The sequence below is a fragment of the Podarcis tiliguerta genome, assembly GCF_965153285.1.
Source record: "Podarcis tiliguerta genome assembly, chromosome: 10".
Classification (NCBI taxonomy): domain Eukaryota; kingdom Metazoa; phylum Chordata; class Lepidosauria; order Squamata; family Lacertidae; genus Podarcis; species Podarcis tiliguerta.
The window spans coordinates 70,665,377-70,692,152 of NC_139543.1; the positions used below are offsets into that span (position 1 = coordinate 70,665,377).

A 26,776-nucleotide genomic window follows, 5' to 3' on the forward strand; every position below is an offset into this window, starting at 1 on the left:
TATGATAGCCATGTTCAAATATATAAAAGGATGTCACATAGAGGAGGGAGAAAGGTTGTTTTCTGCTGCTCCAGAGAAGCGGACACAGAGCAATGGATCCAAACTACAAGAAAGAAGATTCCACCTAAACATTAGGAAGAACTTCCTGACAGTAAGAGCTGTTTGACAGTAGAATTTGCTGCCAAGGAGTGTGGTGGAGTCTCCTTCTTTGGAGGTCTTTAAGCAGAGGCTTGACAACCATGTCAGGAGTGCTCTGATGGTGTTTCCTGCTTGGCAGGGGGTTGGACTCGATGGTCCTTGTGGTCTCTTCCAACTCTATGATTCTATGATTCTATGATTCTATGATTCTAACAGTAGAATCAGACTAGGGCCATCTAGTCCAACTCCACCACAATGCAGGAATCGTTTGCCCAATGTGGGGTTTGAATCCCCAACCCTGGGATTAAGAGCTCTACCCACAGAGCTATGTGGAATCAATAATAATAATAATAATAATAATAATAATAATAATAATAATAATAATATTTTTAATATTAAATTCTTTCAACAGCTGCTCTGTGGAGCGGGATCAAACATGCTTACTCAGTCATCCATGGGACAGCTCTCTTTTTTAAAAAATATATTTTTATGAAAGATTTCTTAGTTTACAAAAATACATGCATTCTCTTTTTTCCAAGTTGCACTTTCTACAGAGCATGGGACAGCTCTTGAGATGTTTAAAGACGGCTCTCGTATCTCCTCTCAGCCTCCTCCTCTCCAGGCCAAACATATCCAGCTCCTTCAACCGTTCCTCATCAGGCTTGGCTTCCAGATCCTTGATCATCTTGGTCTTGCACACTTTCCAGCTTGTCAATATCCTCCTTAAATTGCGATGCCCATAACTAGAAACAGGACTCCCAGTCCTGGCCCAGTATAGCGATTAAAACATTACGTAATGGCTTTCATCCTGCCTAACGACGGTGCGATGAACTTTTGCATCGCACGTGTCATTGCATTTTTATATCTTACATTATGTACAGGCCTGCTGATGTTATCGGCTGACGTTTCCTGATCGTTCTTATTCACAAATGAATGAGCCAGGTAATCGCCCGTCGAATTGCCATCTGTTCTCAGGCTTAATGAACGGGAAAAAGACAGGACCAGCCCCCACCCCACCCCCATTTTTTTTTTGCAATTATATGAGGCATGCAGCAGAACATAAGTTTTTCCTCAGTTTGTGAAACCAAATCATCCCACCCTGTGCCCCTTTCCTGGGTTTGAATCACCCTCCGGCTAATTCACGGCCTTCACTGGTGTTTATGTCAGAGATATTTCACCTGTGAATTCTGCAGTGCAAGAGATTGGACTAGATCAGGGGTCAGCAAACTTTTTCAGCCGTGGGCCGGTCCTCCATCCCTCAGACCATGTGGTGGGCCAGGCTATATTTTTTGGGGGGGAAATGAACGAATTCCTATGCCCCACCAATAACCCAGAGATGCATTTTTTGGAAAAAGCACACATTCGAGTCATGTAAAAACATGCTGATAACCAGACTGTCCACAGGCCGGATTGAGAAGGCGATTGGGCCGTATCCAGCCTCCGGACCTTAAGTTGCCTACCCCCAGACCTTAGGATGACCTCCGCCCTGGGTCCCTTCTAGCTCTGCACTCCTATAACTTACAGCCTAGGATTGTTTCTTGCCCTTACTCTTAACCATTGTCGAGAGACAATGGAGCGCACCTCTGGGGGTGAAGTCAAACCACTGGGGAATCACAGCGCCAGTTGTGGCTGTAGAGACTGGCAACTCTCCATTGCTCCCTCCTGTGCTGCTTTTGCTACGTTCGTAGCACCAAAGTGACCCCCTCCCCGGGCACAAGCCTGGACAGTGTGCTTGGAAATTTTGGGCTGCACAGCCAGCCAGACCACCCTTCCCCTTAGCCGTGGGGCTAAGATCCCTTGAGAAGGTAAAGGGACCCCTGACCATTAGGTCCAGTTGCAGACAACTCTGGGGTTGCGGCACTGATCTCGCTTTATTGGCCGAGGGAGCCGGCGTACAGCTTCCAGGTCATGTGGCCAGCATGACTAAGCCATTTCTGGTGAACCAGAGCAGCTCACAGAAACGCTGTTTACCTTCCCGCCAGAGTGGTACCTATTTATCTACTTGCACTTGGACGTGCTTTTGAACTGCTAGGTTGGCAGGAGCAAGGACTGAGCAACGGGAGCTCACCCCGTCACGGGGATTCAAACCGCCGACCTTCTGATCTGCAAGTCCTAGGCTCAGTGGTTTATACCACATCGCCACCTGCATCCTCTTTACACAACTTCTTTAAACAAAATATATCTCAAGGCAAATCTTTTTAAAAATGTAGTATGAACTCCGGCAACTGGCCTGCGAGCGCTCCAGTTGGAGAACAGACTTTCCCAAAGATGTCATGGGCTTTGAAGACACTCGAACACAGGACACAAGGGAGAAATGTGCCAAGAGGAAGGCACGCTTGGCAAATCCTCACCGTGATCAACTCCATTCCGTAAACCAATGTCCCCACTGTGGAAGGACGTGTCGATCCAGAATTGGCCTCCACAGTCACTTACGGACTCACTGTTAAAACCGTGTTTGTGGAAGACAATCTTTTTTGGCTACGAGGGATCGCCAAAGAAAAAGAAGATAGCTAGACTGTAGCAAATAATAATAATAATAAATAAATGCTTATTTATACCCCTCCCTTCCTAGTTCAGAAAACTGGACTCAGGGCGGATAACAACGAATTTAAAACTCATAGAATCATAGAATCATAGAGTTGGAAGAGACCACAAGGGCCATCGAGTCCAACCCCCTGCCAAGCAGGAAACAACCATCAGAGCACTCCTGACATATGGTTGTCAAGCCTCTGCTTAAAGACCTCCAAAGAAGGAGACTCCACCACACTCCTTGGCAGCAAATTCCACTGTTGAACAGCTCTTACTGTCAGGAAGTTCTTCCTAATGTTGAGGTGGAATCTTCTTTCTTGTAGTTTGGATCCATTGCTCCGTGTCCGCTTCTCTGGAGCAGCAGAAAACAGCCTTTCTCCCTCCTCTATGTGACATCCTTTTATATATTTGAACATGGCTATCATATCACCCCTTAACCTCCTCTTCTCCAGGCTAAACATGCCCAGCTCCCTTAGCCATTCCTCATAAGGCATCGTTTCCAGGCCTTTGACCATTTTGGTTGCCCTCCTCTGGACATGTTCCAGTTTGTCAGTGTCCTTCTTGAACTGTGGTGCCCAGAACTGGACACAGTACTCCAGGTGAGGTCTGACCAGAGCAGAATACAGTGGCACTATTACTTCCCTTGATCTAGATGCTATACTCCTATTGATGCAGCCCCATTGCATTGGCTTTTTTAGCTGCCGCGTCACACTGTTGGCTCATGTCAAGTTTGTGGTCAACCAAGACTCCTAGATCCTTTTCACATGTACTGCTCTCAAGCCAGGTGTCACCCATCTTGTATTTGTGCCTCTCATTTTTTTTGCCCAAGTGCAATACTTTACATTCCTCCCTATTAAATTCTGCACCCCCAGATCCCCCTCTACCCAGCCCCAACCTCCTTTTAACTCCCACCTACTTTTTGGGCTGGAGTGCCAGAGAGAAGGAAGGGTGGTTCCAGAAATGACACCTACCAGAAATGACATCAATAGCCTTTGAGGAAAAGAAATTTACCTAGGATTGCCATACGTCCAAAATTTCCTGGAAATAGTTGGCAATCGATGGTCGGAAGCTGTGTCTGGTCGGAAATCGATGAAGCATCCCAGAAAATCTGGACATATGGCAACCCATGTCTGCAGTGTCATTTTTGACAATTTCCCTTAAAAACGGTTCAAAAACTGTCCAGATTTCCACTTTTTGAAATATGGCAAACCTACATTTGCCACACTGCATCCAAAACAGGGAGGGAGTGGAGAATGAAATTTCTTTTCCTTTCCAGCCTGCTACCACTGCCATGGCACTTATTATACTCTAGTGTAATACAGACAAGGGGAGTGGAGACATGAAGAGGGAGGCTGCAGCCTTAAGAGCAGTGCTATTTTTCTAGAAAAAGAGGCTGTAACTCTTAATTGATGCAACAAAAACAGCATAAAATACAGTATAAAACGGGAATAACAATAAATTCAAAATTCAATTTAGGGGGGAAATCCATCCAATAAACATTAGATGATCACAAGGGCTAGCTGGCTAAATTAGTCCTCTTTGGGCCAGCGAGGAGACCAGGGGAGAATTAGCTGTGGGATCCCAGAGCAGGTAATCTTCATAAAAGTGGAGGGGGGGGGGGGAGGAAGGGGAATAAAAGATCAGGCCAGGTTCAAATTGAAAGCCAGGCAGAATAGCTCTGTCTTACAGGCCCTGCGGAAGGATGTTAAATCCTGCAGGGCCCTGGTCTCATGGGACAGAGCATTCCACCAGGTCAGAGCCATCACTGAGAAGGCCCTGGCCCTGGTGGAGGATAGTCTGACTTCCTTAGGGACCTCTAAACTATAATTATTCATGGACCTTAAGGTCCTCTGCGGGGCAGACCAGGAGAGACGGTCCCGTAAATACGAGGGCCTTAAGCCGCAAGTGGCAAAGACCACGTTGGAACAGGGTGATGCTCATTTGGAATCAAAGAATTTAGGACTCGGTAAGAAATCTCTGGGACTAAAGTCAGCTAAAATATTTTTATTTTATTTGAGCAAGGATTCTCAAAAGGTACAGAGTAAAGAGGTTAGGTAGCACAACCGCAACATCTTTACCACTGCAAGGCTGTGGGGAGCAGAGGTGAAGGGGGCTGGCTTGCCAGGGGCTGGTTGGTCAGGGGTCGCTCTCGGCTGGTTTCTTGGCTTCATTCGTTGAGCGCCCAGACGAACGGCTGCCATCATTCCAGGGGCAAGCTGCACATATACCTCAGCCTCAGCGCACAGGGGGCAGCTTTCCATTTTGTGAACTCTGAAAGACAACGGCAGAGGAAGGAACAGGTTGCGTCTGTCTGCACTGGATTGATTTCCCCTGTCCTCAGTGATTGGGGCCGGTGCTACCATTAGGCAGAATAAGATGGTTTGCCCTAACAGTTTCCCAAGGTTTGCTCAAGCAGTGCATCCAACTAAGTCAAGTCATTCCTGTGCACAACACAAAACTACAATCAGATTGCCAAGGAGAAATTAAAAAGAAAGCATTCCACTTTCTAGACAGCTAATTAGGCTGTTGAAAGGACCAACTATATAAAGTAAGAAGTTATAAAGTAAGGCGGGGGTCTCAGATCCCTTCAGAAGGTAAAGGGACCCCTGACCATTAGGTCCAGTCGTGGCCGACTCTGGGGTTGCGGTGCTCATCTCGCTTTATTGCCCAAGGGTGCCGGCGTACAGCTTCCGGGTCATGTGGCCAGCATGACTAAGCCGCTTCTGGCGAACCAGAGCAGTGCACGGAAACGCCATTTGCCTTCCCGCCAGAGCGGTACCTATTTATCTCCTTGCACTTTGACGTGCTTTTGAACTGCTACGTGGGCAGGAGCAGGGACCGAGCAACGGGAGCTCACCCCGTTGTGGGGATTCGAACCGCCAACCTTCTGATTGGCAAGTCCTAGGCTCTGTGCTTTAACCCACAGCGCCACCTGCATCCCTGTTGGGGCCGGACCTACCATTAGGCAGAATGAGAAATTTAAAGACTATTTAGTTAAATATGTTAAGTTAAATTAATTGGAAAAGCTTGCAAATACCAGATAGGCTTAGGATTTAGATATATAATGTGATGAATTAATATGTTTCAGGCTGAATTGGAAAGAAAGAAAGAAAGAAAGAAAGAAAGAAAGAAAGAAAGAAAGAAAGAAAGAAAGAAAGATGTTAAGTGTTTAAGTAATTTTTTTTAAGAATTTAGGTTGTGGAAAACTGTTAAAATGTTATACACTAAACTTCAACCAGGGAGATACGAGGAAGTCACTTAACAATGATACAAAGTTTGGTTTAAATATGGTTGAGATTTATGTTTGTTTGTTTGTTAATATGTTTGTTTGTTTTAAATTTTTTTGGAAAAACAATAAAAAAAATATTATTTTTTTGAAAACGACATCATCTCTCCTTGGTCTCTCGCTTCCCAATGCAGAGAAATCAGCAACTGGGCTTTTGTTTCTGAGTCCCAGACAAGTGAAGTTTCCTTCCCAGCCATCCTTCTTGTTGTTTAGTCGTGTCCAACCCTTTGTGACCCCCCTGGACCAGAGCACACCAGGCACTCCTGTCTTCCACTGCCTCCCGCAGTTTGGTCAAACTCATGCTGGTCTCTTCAAGAACACTGTCCCACCATCTCGTCCTCTGCTGTCCCCTTCTCCTTGTGCCCTCCATCTCTCCCAGCATCAGGGTCTTTTCCAGGGAGTCTTCTCTTCTCCTGAGGTGGCCAAAGTCTTGGAGCCTCAGCTTCAGGATCTGTCCTTCCAGTGAGCACTCAGGGCTGATTTCCTTCAGAATGGAGAGGTTTGATCTTCTTGCAGTCCATGGGACTCTCAAGAGTCTCCTCCAGCACCAGAATTCAAAAGCATCGATTCTTCGGTGATCAGCCTTCTTTATGGTCCAGCTCTCGCTTCCATACATCACTACTGGGAAAATCCAGCCATCCAGGTTCCCCCTTTCTCCCCCAAAGCTTTTGCAATTCAAAACCCTTTTGCATTCCTCATTTGCAAAGGCTCTTGAGCCCGATTGCCCTCTTACCTTTGTCATATGTCAGCATGGCACATAATTCGGTCCACGAAGGTTGTGGGGCGGAATTAATCCAAGGTAAGAAAAAGACTGTGGAGGAATCTGCCCATCTCCACTTTCCACTCTGCAAAGAGAGCAAAAAACGGACAGTTTATTTCTCAGAGAAGGTAAGGCTGGAGTGCTTGGTTCGGCCGGCACTCTGCACATGCCCTGGAAAAACTGGAAACTTTCAGTTTCCCTGGAAAGGTGTCATACAGTTTTCGGAAGCTGACGTGGAATTTCTGCAAAACTCGTTATTAGCTGGGACAGAACATGTATGCAAGAGGGCAGCCTGGTCACAAAAGGTTAAAGGAGAGCGAAAACCGACTCTACTTAAAGTTCAAGGAGGGCTCTGCGTGCACAGTAAAAAATGGGTTGAATAAAGTTGCATTTAGGGATGCGGGTGGTGCTGTGGGTTAAACCACAGAGCCTAGGACTTGCCGATCAGAAGGTCGGCGGTTCGAATCCCTGCGACAGGGTGAGCTCCCGTTGCTCGGTCCCAGCTCCTTCCAACCTAGCAGTTCAAAAGCACATCAAAGTGCAAGTAGATAAATAGGTACCACTGTGGCAGGAAGGTAAATGGTGTTTCCATGTGCTGCTCTGGTTCGCCAGAAGCGGCTTAGTCCTGCTGGCCACATGACCCGGAAGCTGTATGTCGGCTCCCTCGGCCAATAAAGCGAGATGAGCAACGCAACCCCCAGAGTTGGCCACGACTGGACCTAATGGTCAGGGGTCCCTTTACCTTTAAAGTTGCATTTCAAGGACTGTTGGAGGACAAAAAAAATGGCGAAGCCATGAGGTAGCAGAATAATAATAATAATAATAAAGAACATTAGAAACATGTTAGAAGATCAAATATTAAAAACTTCCCTAAACAGAGCTGCCTTCAGATGTCTTCTAAAAGTCAGATAGTGGTTTATTTCCTTGACATCTGATGGGAGGGCGTTCCACAGGGTGGTCGCCACCACAGAGAAGGCCCTCTGCCTGGTTCCCTGCAACCTGACTTCTCGCAGGGAGGGAACCGCCAGAAGGCCCTCGGAGCTGGACCTCATGACCCCCCTGCTCCCACATACACGGACCCACACCTTCTGCGCCCAGCCAGGGTGCCAGGGGGAGGTTCAGACACTCACCCGGGATGGGTCGTGGAGTCCGATCCAGACTCCTTCGGAACCGGGATGCTTGGCCAGGATGTAGCGGCTGATCAGAGACCCCTCCGCCGCGGTGAGGATGGAGGAGAGATGGGCGTTGGGGCCATATTTCTGGCAGTTGTTCTGCGTGGGAGCAAGAGAAATGGGTTGAAGTTAAGACGTGCTACTGGGAAAATCCATCCATCCATCCATCCATCCATCCAACAATCAATCAATCAATCAGTCAATCAATCAATCAATCAATCAATCAATCAATCAAGGCCTGCATGGAGTCCACATCCATTGAACTATAGGGGTGGCCAACTCCCAAGAGTTGGGTTGAAGTTAAGACGTGCTACTGGGAAAATCAGTCAGTCAGTCAGTCAGTCAGTCAGTCAAGGCCTTCATGGAGTCCAGCTCCATTGAACTATAAGGGTGGCCAACTCCCAAGAGTTGGGTTGAAGTTAAGACGTGCTACTGGGAAAATCAGTCAGTCAGTCAGTCAGTCAGTCAGTCAGTCAAGGCCTTCATGGAGTCCAGCTCCATTGAACTATAAGGGTGGCCAACCCCCAAGAGTTGGGTTGAAGTTAAGACATGCTACTGGGAAAATCAAGCAATCAATCAAGGCCTCTACATGGAGTCCAGCTCCATTGAACTATAAGGGTGGCCAACCCCCAAGAGTTGGGTTGAAGTTAAGACATGCTACTGGGAAAATCAAGCAATCAATCAAGGCCTCTACATGGAGTCCAGCTCCATTGAACTATAGGGGTGGCCAACTCCCAAGAGACTGCAATCTACTCACAGAGTTAAAAACTGGCAGTGACCATTTTGGGGGTTTCAGGTCAAAGTTGTTGAGCTTTTTAGGGGAGCCAGTGATCTACCAGTGATCTACCACAGACTTCCAGTGATCTACTGGCACATCACGATCTACCTGCTGGACATGCCTGAACTATGCCCATTCCCTGTGCATTCAAAAGGTAAGGTGAGGGCAGGGAAATCTGAAGGATATCTTGAAAGTCCTCCAAGCGTTGCACATTGGGGGTGGGCAGGTGAAAAGCAGGAAGATCCTGTGAGCATATGACACCCGTGATTAGATCTCAGTACTGGTTGACCGTTTGCTCCCAGGCCAGGTTCAAGTTGTTCCTATTTAGTGTATAATTCCCTTAACAACTTGGGAGTGGTGCACCCATGAAATCGCCCCACTCCATTTGCACCCACTTCGACCCCTTCAATCTTCAGAACTGGCTCTGTTACAGGGGCTGCTTAATTCCACATTTGTGAGAAACCAGGCCCCATCCTTTGGAACTCCCCGCCTCTTGACAAGGGCCTTCGCTGCATACTTTCTGGTGCCTGTGGAAAACATTCTTCTCTCGGCCAGCCTGCCCAGAAATGCAGAATGCTGGTGCATGTTTTGATCTGGCTTTTAGCATAAAAGGTAAAGGTAAAGAGATCCCTGACCATTAGGACCAGTCGTGGCCGACTCTGGGGTTGCAGCGCTCATCTCGCTTTACTGGCTGAGGGAGCCGGTGTACAGCCGGTCATGTGACCAGCATGACTAAGCCGCTTCTGGGAACCAGAGCAACGCACGGAAACACCGTTTACCTTCCCACTGGAGTGGTACCTATTTATCTACTTGCACTTTGACATGCTTTCGAACTGCTAGGTTGGCAGAAGCAGGGACCGAGCAACGGGAGCTCACCCCATTGTGGGGATTCGAACAGCCGACCTTCTGATCGGCAAGTCCTAGGCTCTGTGGTTTAACCCACAGTGCCACCCGAGTCCTGCAAGTAGGAAGTACCATAGAAACCTAGTTCTTTCCCACCTATTTATCTACTTGCATTTTGTGCTTTCGAACTGCTAGGTTGGCAGGCGCAGGGACCGAACAACGGGAGCTCACCCCGTCGCAGGGATTTGAACCACCAACCTTCTGCTCGGCAAGTCCTAGGCTCTGTGGTTTAACCCACAGCGCCACCCGCAACCCTGGATTTAAGCATAACACTGACTTAATTATTGTTCTTTTGGATGTTTCAGATGGTTCTTTTTCACTGTCCTGATGTATATTTTGCTGTAGGAGGCTTAGTTTGGTCAGAATCAAGTATATACCGTAAGAGTCAACTCCTAGGGGCCAAAGGGTCTTTGCCTCCCCTCCTAATAAAATATTTGAGAGGGCTGCCCCCCCCCCAAGTTGGCAGACATTGCCGTTCAAATGGTGTCTGTGCAGCAGGATCGAATATGAAGAGCAAAACTTACTTATTCCCCCCTCCAATATTTTATTCAAGTTGGTACCCCTGGAGTATACACTTCCAGAATTGATGCTCTATCCAGGGGTCAGCAAACTTTTTCAGCAGGGGGCTGGTCCACTGTCCTTCAGACCTTGTGGGGGGCTGGACTATATTTTGGAGGGGGGGGGGAATGAACAAATTCCTATGCCCCACAAATAACCCAGAGATGCATTTTAAATAAAAGCACACATTCTACTCATGTAAAGACACGCTGATTCCTGGACCGTCCGAGGGCCAGATTGAGAAGGCAATTGGGCCGGATTCGGCCCTCGGGCCTTAGTTTGCCTACCCACGCTATATGCATTACTTCTGGTAAATGGGCCACTATAGCTACTAGAGGGCTGTGAAAATTCCTGTCCCAGTCTTTTTAGACTCTTCTACCCATGTGCTATCTAAAACCCAAGGGGAGCATGGATTGCCAGAGGTGAAATGTATTTGGTGTTATTTTCAGCTCTCCTAGGTAAAGGTAAAGGGACCCCTGACCATTAGGTCCAGTCATGGCTGACTCTGAGGTTGTGTCGCTCATCTCGCTTTACTGGCTGAGGGAGCCGGCGTACAGCTTCCGCGTCATGTGGCCAGCATGACTAAGCCACTTCTGGGAACCAGAGCAGTGCACGGAAACACTGTTTACCTTCCCGCTGGAGCGGTACCTATTGATCTACTTGCACTTTGATGTGCTTTTGAACTGCTAGGTTGGCAGGAGCAGGGACTGAGCAATAGGAGCTCACCCCGTGGCGGGGATTCGAACCGCTGACCTTCTGATCGGCAAGCCCTAGGCTCTGTGGTTTAACCCACAACGCCACCCACGTCCCATTCAGCTCTCCTACCCCACTATAATTATTTTAATTATGCGGCTTATTCTGTTTTATGGTTTCTTTGCAACGGCTTCGGCAGCACAAGTAAAATAATATTTGCATTCATTTTGGCAAGAATCAGTTCCCCTCAAGGCACCATAGGAACGCTCCTTACTTCTGCATCTTGCCACGAGGATCGTGCTTCGAAGACTCCATAGCAGATTTTCTGAATGTCCAACCAGTTTTCCGGGCAGCTCAAGTTTTCTTTTGCACCTGTTCAAGGGGCGGGGAATTTAGGGTCGCCACATTTCAAAGAGTAGAAAAGAGGACGCTATGACGGCCGTTCAAAGCAAAGAAATGCAACTTGCCTCAAATGTTACCCATGAAAAAGAGGACGTGTCCTAGAAAAAGAGGGCACATGGAAACCCTGGCTGGGAATGCATGGGCAGGGCCTAGGACCCTCGTACCTACGGGACCGCCTCTCCTTGTATGATCCACGGAGGACCTTAAGGTCCACAAATAACAACACTTTGGAGGTCCCGAGCCTCAAGGAGATTAGATTGGTCTCAGGGCCTTTTCAGTACTGGCCCCGACGTGGTGGAACGCTCCGTCACAAGAGACTAGGGCCCTGCAGGACTTGACATCTTTCTGCAGGGCCTGCAAGACTGAGCTGTTCCACCTGGCCTTTGGTTTGGACTCAGTCTGACCCTTATGTTTCCCTCCCCTTCTGGTTTTGATCTATGGGCTACTATTAAAATGAGGCTGCATAACCCATATTTTAAATTGTTCCCCCTCTTCCCCTCCCCTATTATGTTTTTATTGTAATTTTTAAAATTTTAGTATAATTTTTAAAATTTTTAATTTTTTTTAATTTTTTTAATTTTTAATTTTTAATTTTTTTAATTTTTTAAAATTTTATTAAAAATTTTATTTATTAAATTAAATTAAAAAAAGGAAAGAACAAAATATAATTAAAAGGATTAAAGTAGAAGATCAAGACATTGAGAATCCGAAAGGGATAAGGAAAGGATTTGTGGACTTTTATAGAGATCTATATAAAAGGAAAGAGAAATCCAAGATAAAGATGATGGAGGACTATTTAAGGAAGAAAGGGGTGCAAAAATCTTCAGAGATAAACAGAAGTAAATTGAATGAACCAATTGGAATAGAAGAAATCAAAATGGCCATAAAAGAACTAAAAAGTGGGAAGACTCTGGGACCGGATGGATTTAGCGCAATATATTATAAAGAAATGAAGGACATCGTACTTGTACCGTTGGTAGAAGTTATGAATAACATTTTGAAAGAAGGACAAATACCAGAAACGTGGAAAGAAGCGTACATAACACTAATTCCCAAACAGGATTCAGATTTAACTCAAGTTAAAAACTACAGGCCAATTTCACTATTGAATAATGATTATAAAATGTTTGCTAATATTTTGGCAAATAGGATGAAAAAGATATTAAAGGAGTTGATTCATAAGGACCAAACAGGATTTCTTCCAGGGAGGCAGATGAAAGACAATATAAGAAACATAATAAATAGAATAGAATATCTGACTAATAAGAAAGATAAGCAAGTGATGTTGATATTTGTTGATGCGGAAAAGGCATTTGATAATATTTCTTGGGAATTTATGTTAAAGAATCTGGAATTTATGGATATGGGTCAATCGTTTGTGAATGGTGTAAAGGCAATATACTCTGAACAAAGATCAAAATTAATTGTTAATAATGTAATGACAGAAAATATTGCTATAACTAAGGGTACAAGACAAGGATGTCCTTTATCACCATTGTTATTCATATCGGTCCTGGAAGTCTTGTTGAGAACTTTAAGAAGTAATGAACAGATAAAAGGTGTGACAGTTGGTTGTAAGGAATACAAGGTAAAAGCCTTCGCTGATGATTTGGTTATAACAATAGAACACCCTATTAAAAGTGTTAAGGAAGTCTTAGAAGAGATAGAGCAATTTGGACAAGTTGCCGGTTTCAAATTAAATAAGAACAAAACGAAAATAATGGTTAAAAATATGGACCAAGAGATATTAGAAAGAATTCAGCAACAAACAGAGATGGAAGTGGTTAAGAAAGTTAAATATCTTGGGATAATATTAACTCCCAAGAGTATTGATCTTTTTCAAAATAATTATGTACCGATGTGGAATAAGATTAGGAAGGACCTGGAAGTGTGGGGGAGAATGAAGTTATCACTTTGGGGGAGAATTGCAACGATAAAAATGAACGTGCTACCAAAAATGTTGTTTTTATTTCAATCAATACCAATAAATAAAGGTGTGACGATATTTAAAGAATGGCAAAGAGTATTATCAAGATATATCTGGCAGGGCAAGAAGCCCAGAATAAAATTTAAGATTTTAACAGATGCAAAAGATAGAGGAGGCTTTGCCCTGCCAGACTTATACTTTGAGGCCGCATGTCTTTGCTGGGTGAAAGAATGGATAAAGCTAGAAAATTCAGAACTTTTGGACTTAGAAGGTTATGATAATAGATTTGGTTGGCACGCATATTTATGGTATGAGAAAAAAAGAGTGCATAAAGGTTTTGAAAATCACATTTTCCGAGGTCTGTTGATTGAAGTGTGGAATAGGTACAAAAATATATTAGAGTTTAAAACCCCATTTTGGCTGTTGCCATTGGAGGTAATGAGTGTTAAGAAGATCAATATGATGGGGAGTTGGATTACATATGAGAATTTAATTATAAAAGAAGGAAATAAATGGAAATTGAAACCATACGATGAAGTTAAAGAATATGTGTATGATTGGTTACATTACTTCCAATTGAATGCGATGTTTAAAAAAGAGATGCTGGAAAGAGGTTTTCAAGAAGAAAAATCTAGATTTCAAAAAGAAATTTTGAATAATGATGTTAAAATTTTATCTAAAATGTATAAATTATTACTTGAGTGGCATACTAAGGATGAAGAGGTTAAAGTTGCAATGATTCAGTGGGCCAAAGATTTTGGTTATAATATTCAATTTCATGATTGGATAAGACTGTGGAACAAAGGAATGAAATTTACTGCATGTACTACAATAAAAGAAAATGTTATGAAAATGTTATATAGGTGGTATATAACACCAGTCAAACTTGGAAAGATGTATAAAGTTAGTAATAAATGTTGGAAATGTGAGGAGAAAGAAGGAACATTCTATCATATGTGGTGGGAATGTAAAAAAATGAAAGGGTTCTGGGAAATGATTTACAATGAGTTGAAAAAAATGTTGAAATATACTTTTGTTAAGAAACCAGAAACTTTTCTGTTAGGAATACTAATAAGTGATATAAAAAAGAAGGATGAGAAGTTGTTTTTATATGCAGTAACAGTGGCAAGAATTCTGGTGGCACAAAAATGGAAACAGGAAGAAATCCCGACGAAAGAAGAATGGAGAATGAAGTTGATGGAGTACGCAGAATTAGATAAATTAATGGGGAGAATTCTGAACCGGCGAGACCAAAGATTTACCGAGGACTGGAATAAATTTACAGAGTATATTAAAAATATATGTGAAGAACAATTAACGTTTGTAGGTTTTCAAGAAGCTCTGTGATAATAATGGAAAGAAATATTGTTTTATAATAATTGTTAAGATTAATATGTTTTTTTTTAAAAAAACAATATAGATGGAAGAAATGTGAATAATTGTGATAATATGGAAAATTTCCAGATAGACTGAGGGAAGTCTGAAAGTAGAAAGATTAGAATTGGATGTAAATTTTGGATGGAATGTTTTTCCTTTATTGTTATATTTGAAAAATTTTATAAATAAAAAATTAAAAAAAATATTATGTTTTTATTGTGATTTTCCGGTGTTAGCCTCCCTGAGCCCAGCTCTGGCCGGGGAGGGGAGGGTATAAATAATAATAATGATGATGATGATGATGATGATGATAATTAATAATAATGGAGAGCCCCAAAATTCCATTATACAACAAGGGACAGGATGGCACGTGTCTCCTCCCTGATAGAGCTGGGAGCTGGGCTGTCCCTTTGTAATGGTCAGAAGGTCGGATTAGGATCTGGGAGACCACAGTTCGAATCCTTGCCCTTTGGTAGAGTCACTCTCTGTCTCTCCCCCCCCCCCCAGCCTAGCCTACCTCCTTAGGTAGAAAATGGGGCATACAGTCGTACCTTGGTTCTCGAATGGAATTTGACTTCCGAAAACGTTCGAAAACCTGCGCTCAATCAGAAGCGATGTCAGACTTTTGGGTTCCAAAGAACATTCACAAACCGAACACTCACTTTGGCATTCGGGAGCCAAAACGGATGAGTACCAAGGCGTTCAACAACCAAGGTGTGATTGTAAATGCAATCAATCAATCAATCAATCAATCAATCAATCAAGGTTGGAGCCAAGGCACAACTTTGCTAGAAGCCTGAGGCTGGGGACTTGGGCTTCTCCTATAGCCCGAAGCTTCTACTCTCTCCCCCTTGCATTTCAGGGGGTTGGACTAGATGACCCCTGGGAATGACCTCCCAACTCTCCTATGATTCTATGACTGCTTAGGTTCCGTCGCCAGGGCTGGATCCCAAGGGGGACTCACCTTGCGAGATGGAGCTGGTGATCAGGAGCCCCAGGAGGAAGAGATGGAGTCTGGAGGCTGGAGCCATCTGGGAAAAAGAGAGAAAACAGGGAAGGGTAGGAACAGCATGGGGGGGCCAGGTGATTTTGATGAAGGTCCCTCGAAAACAACTTGCAATATGCGCCCAAATGTCAAATCCAGAAACATTTGCTCTCCCTTCTCCAACTGAGTTCATCCATCGCCCCCTTTTCAACTGCTGTGTCACCGACAGCGACTGAGCACCTCTTAAGTCATGGGCAGAATGAAACCACCATACTCACTTATTTGCCCGTGTCTGTTAGAAATGATGGCAACTTCCCTTCTTTAGAGAACTCAATCTTTCTTGCAGGAGTTCGAGGCGAAGGTGGGCGCTGTTTCTTTGCTCTGGTGCAAATGCTGGAAGTTACCTCTGTGTTTCAACGCTACATCAAACTCGGATAATGTGCATTTTCATGCTCTCATGGTTGAGCAGTGATCTAGGTACCAGGAAGGACAGAGAAATGGGACTTGGCAGCTGCAATCGATCAACGGCTTTATGTTTTCAAGTTATTTCAGTCCCCTGCAGCTGGGGGGGGGGAGACTCAGTTCAGTTGGTGGTGGGCTGTTGTGGAGCAATCACTGATCCTGAATGGGGTAACTGTGCCCCTGAAGGACCAGTTGCGCGGCCTGGGAGTCATTTTGGACTCACCGCTGTCCGTGGAGACACAGGTCAATTCTGTGTCCAGGACGGCTGTCTACCAGCTCCATCTTGTACGCAGGATGAGACCCTCCCTGCCCGCGGACTGTCTCACCAGAGTGGTGCATGCTCTAGTTATGTCCCGCTTGGATTACTGCAATGCGCTCTACGTGGGGCTACCTTTGAAGGTGACCCGGAAACTACAACTAATCCAGAATGCGGCAGCTAGAATGGTGACTGGGAGCGGCTGCCGAGGCCACATAACACTGGTCTTGAAAGACCTACATCGGCTCCCAGTATGTTTCCGAGCACAATTCAAAGTGTTGGTGCTGACCTTTAAAGCCCTAAATGGCCTCGGCCCAGTAGACCTGAGGGAGCGTCTCCACTCCCATTGTTCTGCCCGGACACTGAGGTCTAGCTTTGAGTGCCTTCTGGCGGTTCCCTCCCTGCAAGAAGCGAATCTACAGGGAAGCAGCCAGAGGGCCTTCTCGGTGGTGGCGCCCTCCCTGTGGTACGCCCTTCCAAGCAACTCTGATCCAGTGCAAGCAACTCTGATCCTTGCAGAGAGATGCCAATCCGTGTTCACATCATGATACTGTCATAAAAAGACTATAAATCTACCAGATGCTGCTCATTAATTCTTATCCATGAGCTTCCAGGAGGGAGAGGGCGGACTCCCATACTTGACAAGTAGGCAGAGTGGACTGAATCCACTTCTCAATGCAAACCAACCTACTTTCCGTTTCCTGAATGGATACCAGGGCCGTCTTAAGCATAGGCACCAGGGGTGCAGGGCACCCAGGCGCTGGGCTCTCAGGACCACCAGGCTAAGAGTCCAGGGCCCGAGAGTTGGAGTCCAGGAAAGAGCCTGCCTGCCATTTTTTATCTTATATTTTGGAAATGTACATCCAGGGTTTTTTTTTATTTTTTTTTAAATATAATATTTATTAAAGTTTTGCATAAAAAGGAAAAGCAAGCAATAACAGAAAAATACAAAATTACAGAAATACAAAACAACAAAAAACAACAAAAAAGGGAAAAAAAGAAAAAACCAATAAAAACAATTCCATCTTCATAATATTTCTTGCATTTACTTATTTCCCAGACTTCCCCACACCTCCCCTCACTGTATTCCAATTCATATATTTGATCAGCAAATCCCTTCCCTCTGCCTTAACTAATCTTTATCTTAATTTTGATATCTTAATATATCTTAGTCTCTTTAGCATCTCAAAATATTAAATCTTTTAATTTTACACCTTTTGACTAATAACCTTTTACGTTCAATCTGATGTCATTCTAACATTCATTAATCTTGTAATATTTCTGTAGATAATCTTTGAATTTCTTCCAATCTTCTTCCACCGTCTCTTCTCCCTGGTCTCTGATTCTGCCAGTCATTTCTGCTAATTCCATATAGTCCATTACTTTCATCTGCCATTCTTCCAGGGTGGGTAGTTCTTGTGTCTTCCAATACTGTGCGATGAGTATTCTTGCTGCTGTTGTAGCATACATAAAGAAAGTTCTATCCTTCTTTCACACCTGTTGGCCGACCATGCCCAGGAGAAAGGCCTCTGGTTTCTTCGGGGAAGGTGTATTTAAACACCTTTTTCATTTCATTATAGATCATTTCCCAGAAGGTCTTAATCCTTGGGCACGTCCACCAAAGGTGAAAGAATGTGCCTTCAGTTTCTTTACACTTCCAACATTTATTATCGGGCAAATGATAGATTTTTGCTAGCTTGACTGGTGTCATGTACCATCTGTATATCATTTTCATAATATTCTCTCTTAAGGCATTGCATGCCGTGAATTTCATGCCAGTGGTCCATAACCGTTCCCAGTCAGCCATCATTATGTTATGACCAACATCTTGTGCCCATTTAATCATTTTTACAGATTTTACTGTTTCCTCCTGTGTATTCCATTTCAACAGCAAGTTATAGATTCTTGACAAAATCTTAGTTTTGGGTTCTAGCAGTTCTGTTTCCAATTTTGATTTTTCCACCTGGAAGCCAATTTTCCTGTCCAATTTATATGCCTCCATGTACATCCAGTTTTTCCCCCTCCTTTAAATTTTTTGGGGGGCCCCCAAGAGAGTGGGGTCTTAAGAGAGTATATATAAGCTATAGCTTGTTTAGCTTATACAAAATCCGGCACTGGCTGGACTCCTTCATTGGTGGTTTTGAAACAGATGGCCACCTCTCAGGGGTTCTTTAGCTGTGATTCCTGCATTTCAGGGGGTTGGACTGGATGAGCACTGGGGGTCCCTTTCAACTCTACAGCTCCATGATTCTATGAGTCTGCAAGGAGAGCTTCTGTGCAGAGCAGATAAAGGGTTGCTCAAGAGAAAGCAAATGCCCATGGAGGTTGAAAATGTATAGAACCAGCTCCAACATCTGCTGGAAATGCAAAGAGGCTGAGTGTGCCAGGTGTCATATGTGGTGGAATTGCAAAAAGATAAAGGGATTTTGGGAAATCATTTACGATGAATTTTTTTTTAAAAGAAGTTTAAATTTAGCTTTTGTCAAAAGACCTGAAGCCTTTCTCTTAGGTATACAGTGGTACCTCGGAGTAAGTACTTCATTCGTTCTGGAGGTCTGTTCTTAACCTGAAGCACCACTTTAGCTAATGGGGCCTCCTGCTGCTGCTGTGCTGCCAGAGCACGATTTCTGTTCTCATCCTGAAGCAAAGTTCTTAACCCGAGGTACTATTTCTGGGTTAGCGGAGTGTGTATCCTGAAGCGTCTGTAACCTGAAGCATATGTAACCCGAGGTACCACTGTAATGAGTATACTGAGAGATTTGAGAAGGGTTTTCATGTATGCAGACACCACTGCGAGAACACCAATAGCCAAAGGGTGGGAGGGAGAGAATATACACATGAAACTGGAATGGCAGGCGACATTATTGGATTATGTAGAATTGGCAAAAATGACACGGAGAATCAGGAATCAATCTGATCAGAGGTTCAAAATAGAATGCGATAAATGCAGTTTACATTTAAAAGAACATTGTAATCATATGCAATCTCCAGCAGGCTTGGAATGACTCCTGCAACGTTATACAAATTGTGGATATTGTGGGTAAACGTAAGGTAGATATCAAATAATATGCAATTGATAAAGAAAACTTGGAACCTGTGATGGGGAGAGTGGAAGTCAATATAGGTGGAAGGAATATTTTTTATGTCTAGAAATGTTTTTTTTTTTTTGTTATTTGCTTTGTTATGCTGTTGACTGGTGATATTAAAATCAATAATTTTTTATTATTATTATTTAAAGGAAATGCCCGTGGAGGAGATTTCTAAGCAATTTGAGGATGTCTTCCCAGCAGTGGAGCATATGCCCACACTGCCCAGGGTGGGCACGCTCCTAAGGGGCACAGGGCATGGAGGGTGCCCTCCCAGGCCCGGGATAACCGCTTGGGTGCACGGAACCCTGTGCGTGTTCTGCAGCCGGGGGCGGAGCAAGCCACTGATGGCGGACGTTCAGCGCACCACCCGCCTGCAACTCCCAAGCCTCCCCCAGCTGTCAAAATGAAGGGGGGAGGGGGGTAATGCCGCCGGCAAAACAGCTTAGCTCCCCCCTTCCCGTGGGGCAGGCTTGGGAGTCATGGGCGGGTGGCGCGCCAAATTGTTGGGATATTCCGTTCCACCTTAAGTACAGGCATGATTGTTGTGTGTCACATGCCTGTTTACACTCCAGCACAGCTTGCTGGGAACTTCCATTTTGTGTGTAGCTATTGCTTAAGCTGCTTGCTTGGATATGAAGGGGAGAAGACATGTTTTTCCTTTTGTCCTGATGTACGCTGAATAAACTGCTTGTAAATATGCTCATCACAGCCTCTCCCTACCACTTCCGTTGCGTAGCGTTTACTCTACTGAATACAGTGTGCTCCAGCTTCAGAAACTGGGGTCGCTGAAGCTGCTCCAAGGACTGGAGATCGCCCAGCACATCGGCCAATGGGCTTAGGAGTCATGGGCAGGTGTGTTGTGGTTCTGGACAGTTAAGGGTTAACATTCCAGGAAGCATTCTGATTCGCTGGGTGCACTGCCCACATGACCCGGGCATTTTCCTTTGATCTGTGTTCTGTGGGGGCTGAGCTTTCTCTGGGAGCAGTCTGTCTGAGAATGTGAGCAAGGTAGTGACTTTTTGTTAGAGACAGAAAGCTGCTAGGTTCTGTAGGTCTTTCTTTTCTGTTTTTGTAAGCTTCTAAATGTATGGAAGTATGATGTATGGAAGTGAGAGCTGGACCATAAAGAAGGCTGATTGCCGAAGAATGGATGCTTTTGAATTCTGGTGCTGGAGGAGACTCTTGAGAGTCCCATGGACTGCAAGAAGATCAAACCTCTCCATTCTGAAGGAAATCAGCCCTGAGTCCTCACTGGAAGGACAGATCCTGAAGCTGAGGCTCCAAGACTTTGGCCACCTCATGAGAAGAGAAGACTCCCTGGAAAAGACCCTGATGTTGGGAAAGATGGAGGGCACAAGGAGAAGGGGACTACGGCGGATGAGATGGTTGGACAGTGTTCTTGAAGCTACAAACATGAGTCTCACCAAACTGCGGGTGGCAGTGGAAGACAGGAGTGCCTGGCGTGCTCTGGTCCAGGGGGTCACGAAGAGTCAGACACGACTGAACGACTAAACAACAACAAGCTTCTAAATAAAGAGTGATAGATTAGAAGCACTGGTGTCGAGCTGAATTATTAATGACGCCACGTTGACACAGACAAAGCCATTCTACGCTGCGTGTGCTCCGACAACTGAGAAGAGTGGCAGTGTGTGAGTGGCAGCGTGTGGGCGCCATTGAAATTTGTTGGAGTGGCAATAAATCAAATTTTTTGCATGCCGTTGCAGCAGACTCCGTGGGTCAAAGGATTTACGACCCACAAACTGTAACAAGGTGGCACGCTGAATGCTACTCCCCTCAGCGAAGACACCCCGGGGTGGTCCGTCCCCACCGCAACCCCCTTCCCCTGTGTATCCCCATCCCCAGTTTGTCTGCAGGACAGAAAGGAGTCAGCGGTTGAATGACCAAAACATAGTTTATTGGGTTCAGCAGGAGCCAGTTTGCCTCACCACAAAGGAGAGGGGCCTGGTGTGCTGGAGTTGGGAAGGGGCCATTCTTTGCCGGTTTTCTTGTCCAAGGACTCTCCAAATGCTGCTTTTCTGCTGCCAGGGGTCCTTTGCAGACACAGTCAGACAGCTGCTTTCACCCGAACGCCATCTTGCACATGTACCTCATCTTTTCTGAGCATGGTGCAATGTGAAATTTTGCAAAATCTGGAAGATATGAGCAAAGGTACATTTATGCACATGTGGTGGGAGTGTAAAAGAATAAGAGGATTTTGGGATGCCATATATAATGAACTTAAGAAGATTCTTAAATTTTCATTCCCCCCAAAAAACTTCCTGTTAGGGATAATGCCCACTGAAATAAAGTAAAATCTGATACCCCTTTTCATGTACGTAACCACAGCGGCTAGGATTCTAATAGCTAAGAACCGGAAAAGTGACAACATCCCCGCCGAAACGAACTGGCGAGTGAAAATGATTGGATGTTTACAACTCGCAAAGATGACAGGGAGAATAAGAAGAAACTCAATACAAAAAGTTAATAAAGATTGGATAATTTTAAAAAGAATACATTAGAAATTACTGTGATAATGCTAACCTCCTGGCAGACATAGAATGAACCATAAAATATAAAGAAAGTATATAATAAAATCAGTTGGAAGAAATGGAAACTAAAATAATGATAATGAAATGTGTATAGATTAACAAAACGTAAAATAGCACAATGAAAGGAATCGGAACCTCCTCACCTGTTCTGGCAGACAGGTAGACGCAGCCCCCTTTTGTCGGGGTACCAGGTTCAGGCAAAACCTCCTCTTTACTCCAAGGTGAATAGTTCAGTATCGAACGATCTGCCCATTTCCAATATCCCTTCTGTAAAGATGATGACGGATGTTGTTGTTGTTGTTGTTGTTATTATTATTATTATTTAATATGTATGCCACCATTCCTCCAAGGAGCTGAAGGATGCTTATATAGTTCTCATCCCCCTTTAATCCTCACAGCAAGGATCTGGGGCTCTTGGTGGACCACAAGCTTAACATGAGCCCACAACGTAATGCAGCAGCAAAAAAAGCTAATGCTATTCTAGGCTGCAACCACAGAAGTCTGGTGTCCAGATCAAGGGAAGTCATAGTCCCGCTCTATTCTGCTTTGGTCAGACCACACCTGGAATACTGTGTCCAGTTCTGGGCACCACAATTTAAGAAGGATGCTGACAAGCTGGAAGGTGTGAGGAGGAGGGTGACCAAGATGATCAAAGGCCTGGAAACTAAGCCTGATGAGGAACGGTTGAAGGAGCTGGGTATGTTTAGCCTGAAAAAGAGGCAGAGGGCCTTCTCGGTAGTGGCACCCGCCCCGTGGAACTCCCTCCTGTCAGATGTCAAGGAAATAAACAACTATGTAGAAGACATCTGAAGGCAGCCCTGTTTAGGGAAGTTTTTAATGTTTAACAGACCACTTTATTTTAATACTTTGTTGGAAGCCGCCCAGAGGGGCTGGGGAAATCTAGCCAGATGGGTGGGGTGTAAATAATAAATGATGGTGATGATGATTATCCCTGGTGCCCCTCTCTGGCTTTCTCGCACCTCCCTGCTCCTGCCTTCTCTGACCCACACCTTCTACCCTGTGGGGCTTTGGCAGAGAGGGCTCTGCAGGTCTGGGATTGTACATTCACCTTGTTGGGGTCGTGCATTCCAATCCAGATACCGGTCGGAAAATCCTCTTCGTCCTCCAGGGTCTGGAGGTGGCTGCTGATCATCGCACCCTGAGACGACGAGAGGATGGAGGCCAGGTGTCCTCGCTTGCTGTAAGCCATGCAGTCCTCCTGAATTGGTCCGAGAAAAAGCAGGGCTCATTACTATTGGATTTGTAGCTCGCTGTTGCACGCTTGAAGAAGCCACGAATGGCACACGCCGCTCTTTTTTTAAAGTAGGTCTGCCATATGTCTCAGATTTCCCACACATATTCAGGATCCGTCTGCCGGAAATAGCGCCGGGGCAGAATTTCCGAAAATCATTTAAAATGTCAGGGTGAACCAGGACCTAGGGCAACCCGTGTAGATTTTTTGGGTGATTTTCCTTAAAAAAACTTTGCCAAAACAAAAGCTCAACAGCTTTTCCAGGCTAAATATACCTAACCTACTTATCTCTTTGGCTCGGGGGGGGGTGTGTGTGTGTCACATAATTCCATACCCTCCAACATTTCTCCGACGAAAATAAGGATGTCCTAAGGAAAAGGGGACGTGGGTGGCGCTGTGGGTTAAACCACAGAGCCTAGGACTTGCCGATCAGAAGGTCGGCGGTTCAAATCCCCGTGACGGGGTGAGCTCCCGTTGCTCGGTCCCTACTGCTGCCCACCTAGCAGTTCGAAAGCACGTCAAAGTGCAAGTAGATAAATAGGTACCACTCTGGCGGGAAGGTAAACGGCGCTTCTGTGCGCTGCTCTGGTTTGCCAGAAGTGGCTCAGTCATGCTGGCCACATGACCCGGAAGCTGTACACCGGCTACCTTGGCCAATAAAGCAAGATGAGCACCGTAACACCAGAGTCAGCCACGACCGGACCTAATGGTCAGGGGTCCCTTTACCTTTTAGGACAGGGGTCAGCAAACTTTTCCAGCAGAGGGCTGCTCCACTGTTGCTCAGACCCTGTGGGGGCCTGGACTATATTTTTTTTTGGGGGGGGGAATGATGTGAGAGCACCATGAGCCCCAGTGGCTGCTTACCTGTGTCTTGTGAGCGGCAGGGGCTGGCGGTGGTGGCAGAGGGACGCTGAGCAGTGCACAAAAGGGCTCCGGAGAGGGGCTGCTTAAAATGGCGGCTGCCTGAGGGCTGCTGCTGGCACCAACAAAGCCCTGCCCCCTTCCTCCTCTAGGCAGGGCGGGGAGAAGCCGGGAGGGGGGAGGAGGAGGCGCCGCCGCCATCATGGGAGAGGGAGGGAGGGAGAGGGGTAAGAACGCATGCGCTGGCGATCCACGCGGCAATTCCCGGACCGTCCACAGGCCAGATTCAGAAGGCAATTGTTCCTGATCCGGTGCATGGCCCTTAGTTTACCAACCCATGTTCTAGGAGGAAGGGATGGAGCTTTGGTGTTTAATGGGAAGCCGCCAAGTGGATTTCACCTGGTCATCTGCTAGTCTCAACCCTGCCGTGCCCTAACTTAAGCTGAAACTGTTCTTAACTTGAGGTACCACTTTAGCTAATGGGGCCTCCTGCTGCCGCCGCACGATTTCTGTTCTCATCCTGAAGCAAAGTTCTTAACCCGACGTAATATTTCTGGGTTAGCAGAGTCTGTAACCTGAACCATCTGTAACCCGAGGTACCACTGTGGTTGTTTATTTTCTTGACATCTGATAGGAGGGCATTCCACAGGGTGGGCGCCACCACCGAGAAGGCCCTCTGCCTGGTTCCCTGTAATCTCACAGTGAGGGAACTGCCAGAAGGCCCTCGGAGCTGGACCTCAGTGTCTGGGCTGAACGACCGTGGTGCAAAGATCCCTCTGGTGCCCCCCCCCATTTCCTAGAGTTGTGACCTTTTCCCAAGCATCTGCCAAAATCGCTCTCCTCCCACGGAGGCTTGGGAAGGAAGCTGCGTGCCTGCCAGCCATATGTTTGACAGGGAGCGGCTGGTGGGCGTTCAGGGAAAGGGGAGGCCACTGGCAAAGCCACGCAGCTCCCCTACTCGCTGGGGCGCCCTTGAGAGGCCATTGCCCTGGTGCAACGAACCACTAAGCTGTATGGGAAAGATGCCACTGGTTGCGAGGATGAAATAGGGCAGGGAGGACTGTGGGCGCTGCCTTGGAGCAAACCATAGACCGTGTGGCCATCATAAGGCCGCTGTGATTCTAACAAAGGCCTTTGCTTGACGCAGCTCCTCCTGCCTGACCCTTTTCTGCTCGCAAGCATCTCTCGAGACGAGTTTCGGTGCCTTCCAAGCAACAATAACATCCCTCTTACATCAGCCTCTTTCCAGGACAATTTAGTGCTGAAGACTCCATAGCAGTAGGATCCGTGCAGCATCCAGCCAGTGGGACACTCAACTGCCTCGGTGCCTGTATGTGGGGCACAGAAACATAGTCAGGGACACAATACTGGAACGAGAGGGGTGGAAATAGTTTCCCCGAACTGAAGAATGGCAGACGAAAACAATGGACTATGCAGAATTGGACAACAGGACAGGAAGGATTCGAAACCTGCGGGACCAGAGATTCACAGAAGATTGGAAGAAGTAGATGAACTATTTGAAAAGCAATTGTAGCCAACAAATTACGGTAGTAGGACCACAAGAAGTTTTGTAAGGAGGGATATATGAAGTGCTGAAAAGCAGATAAGGAACAGAGATATTGGTTATGGGTTTTAAACGCAACAGGGAAAATACGGAATGTATACTAAGAGATTAGATTGGAAAGTTTTCAGACAGGACTGATGGAAGTCAAAAATATTGAGTAAGATGTAAAAATATGTTTAATTACTGTTGAAAATGGTATGTTTAAATAAACCTTTATATATATATATATATATAGTTTCCCCCACCCAAACGGTGCCCACAGAAGGGACAGCCCCCAGAGGAATGGGACAGCTTACAGTATGCTGGCAATACCCAGCTCCATGTCTCTATTCCACATGAGTCAGGAATGACAGAATCGTGGCCTTGGAAGGGACCCCCCCCCAAAAGGTCATCTAGCCCAACCCCGGGCAGTGCAGGGAGCTCAGGAGAAGCCGTGCTAGTCCTGGACCAGTAAATGGAACTCGAATCCTGGGGAGACTGATGGTTCCCATGTCTGGATAGCCTTCTCTCAGGGATTATTTAGCTGCAGTTCCTGTATTTCAGGGGGGTTGGGCTAGATGACCGCTGGGGGTTCCCTCTGAGCTCTTCAAATTTGTGATTTGTTTGCTTTGTGTAGCATGGGCTGGATTCTGAGGGCTTTAGAAAGGGGGACTCACCTCGTGGGAAGAAGCCGGTGGCCAGGAGACCCAGGAGGACACAGTGGAAGCAGGAGATCGGAGACATCAGGATCGGGACCTTGGGTGGTGGAGAGAGGAAGGAAGGAACAAGAGGAACAAAAGCTGAGATGAGCGCCTTTTGCAGAACGTCTATCCAAACCGACTTGTCCTTCCAGCAACCTTTGTTTCCCTTTTCCCCATGGGGAGACCTGTTCTTTCAAAGTGCTTCCCCTGAGGGTGCAAAAGGGGTGCGGAGGGGTTTCACTTGCCTGTTGCACGTCTCTCTCCACTGCAAAATGCCGTACTTCTTGGGGGAAGTGAAGCCACACAGGTGAATGAGCAAATGTTCCCTGGGTTGCAGACGTCAGGCACAACCGCTGTGGCTCAGCCCCCAGCCAAATTCACGTAGTTCTTTTTAATTTCAGGGCTTGCATGGTTGAGCAGTGCCCCCGGAGCGAGGAAGGAAATGGGCACAGCAAGAACACAGGAAATTGGATCCCTTCGTCCTTGCAGGTTAGACGACCAAACTAAGCGTGCCCACGCTTAAGAAGTTCTTATAGCTTCTCCGATAACCTTTAG

The 26,776-nt window shown here is 45.8% G+C and overlaps 2 protein-coding genes across 2 annotated transcripts; both read right to left on the bottom strand.

Annotated features, from left to right (window-relative positions):
- Window positions 1-4,698: 4,698 nt before the first annotated feature.
- LOC310659239 (C-type lectin APL-like) lies at window positions 4,699-15,974 on the bottom strand. The gene is made up of 6 exons (XM_083402495.1): window positions 15,787-15,974; window positions 15,488-15,554; window positions 11,092-11,189; window positions 7,844-7,984; window positions 6,687-6,798; window positions 4,699-4,938 (listed from the first exon to the last, which is right to left on the bottom strand). Exons 2-6 carry the CDS (start codon window positions 15,552-15,554, stop codon window positions 4,868-4,870), a joined length of 489 nt encoding a protein of 162 aa, XP_083258621.1. The 5' UTR covers window positions 15,787-15,974; the 3' UTR covers window positions 4,699-4,867.
- Window positions 15,975-21,208: 5,234 nt separating this feature from the next.
- LOC310659235 (struthiocalcin-2-like) lies at window positions 21,209-26,561 on the bottom strand. The gene is made up of 6 exons (XM_083402491.1): window positions 26,467-26,561; window positions 26,198-26,276; window positions 25,211-25,305; window positions 22,934-23,083; window positions 22,008-22,131; window positions 21,209-21,465 (listed from the first exon to the last, which is right to left on the bottom strand). The coding sequence occupies exons 2-6, from the start codon at window positions 26,262-26,264 to the stop codon at window positions 21,395-21,397; spliced, it is 507 nt and encodes a 168-aa protein (XP_083258617.1). The 5' UTR covers window positions 26,265-26,276; window positions 26,467-26,561; the 3' UTR covers window positions 21,209-21,394.
- Between the last annotated feature and the right edge of the window lie 215 nt (window positions 26,562-26,776).

Bases quoted from the DNA above. Each gene is read 5' to 3' on its own strand.
- LOC310659239 (XM_083402495.1), bottom strand. From the start codon at position 15,554: ATGGCTCCAGCCTCCAGACTCCATCTCTTCCTCCTGGGGCTCCTGATC. The intron at 11,190-15,487 runs GTGAGTCCCCCT...CCCCTTGAACAG, and splicing joins CACCAGCTCCATCTCGCAAG to GTGCAAAAGAAAACTTGAGC. The intron at 6,799-7,843 runs GTGAGTGTCTGA...CTCTCTTTGCAG, and splicing joins GACTCCACGACCCATCCCGG to AGTGGAAAGTGGAGATGGGC.
- LOC310659235 (XM_083402491.1), bottom strand. From the start codon at position 26,264: ATGTCTCCGATCTCCTGCTTCCACTGTGTCCTCCTGGGTCTCCTGGCC. The intron at 23,084-25,210 runs GTAAGAGGGATG...GGACCAATTCAG, and splicing joins TGTCCTGGAAAGAGGCTGAT to GAGGACTGCATGGCTTACAG. The intron at 22,132-22,933 runs GTGAATGTACAA...TCATCTTTACAG, and splicing joins GAATGCACGACCCCAACAAG to AAGGGATATTGGAAATGGGC.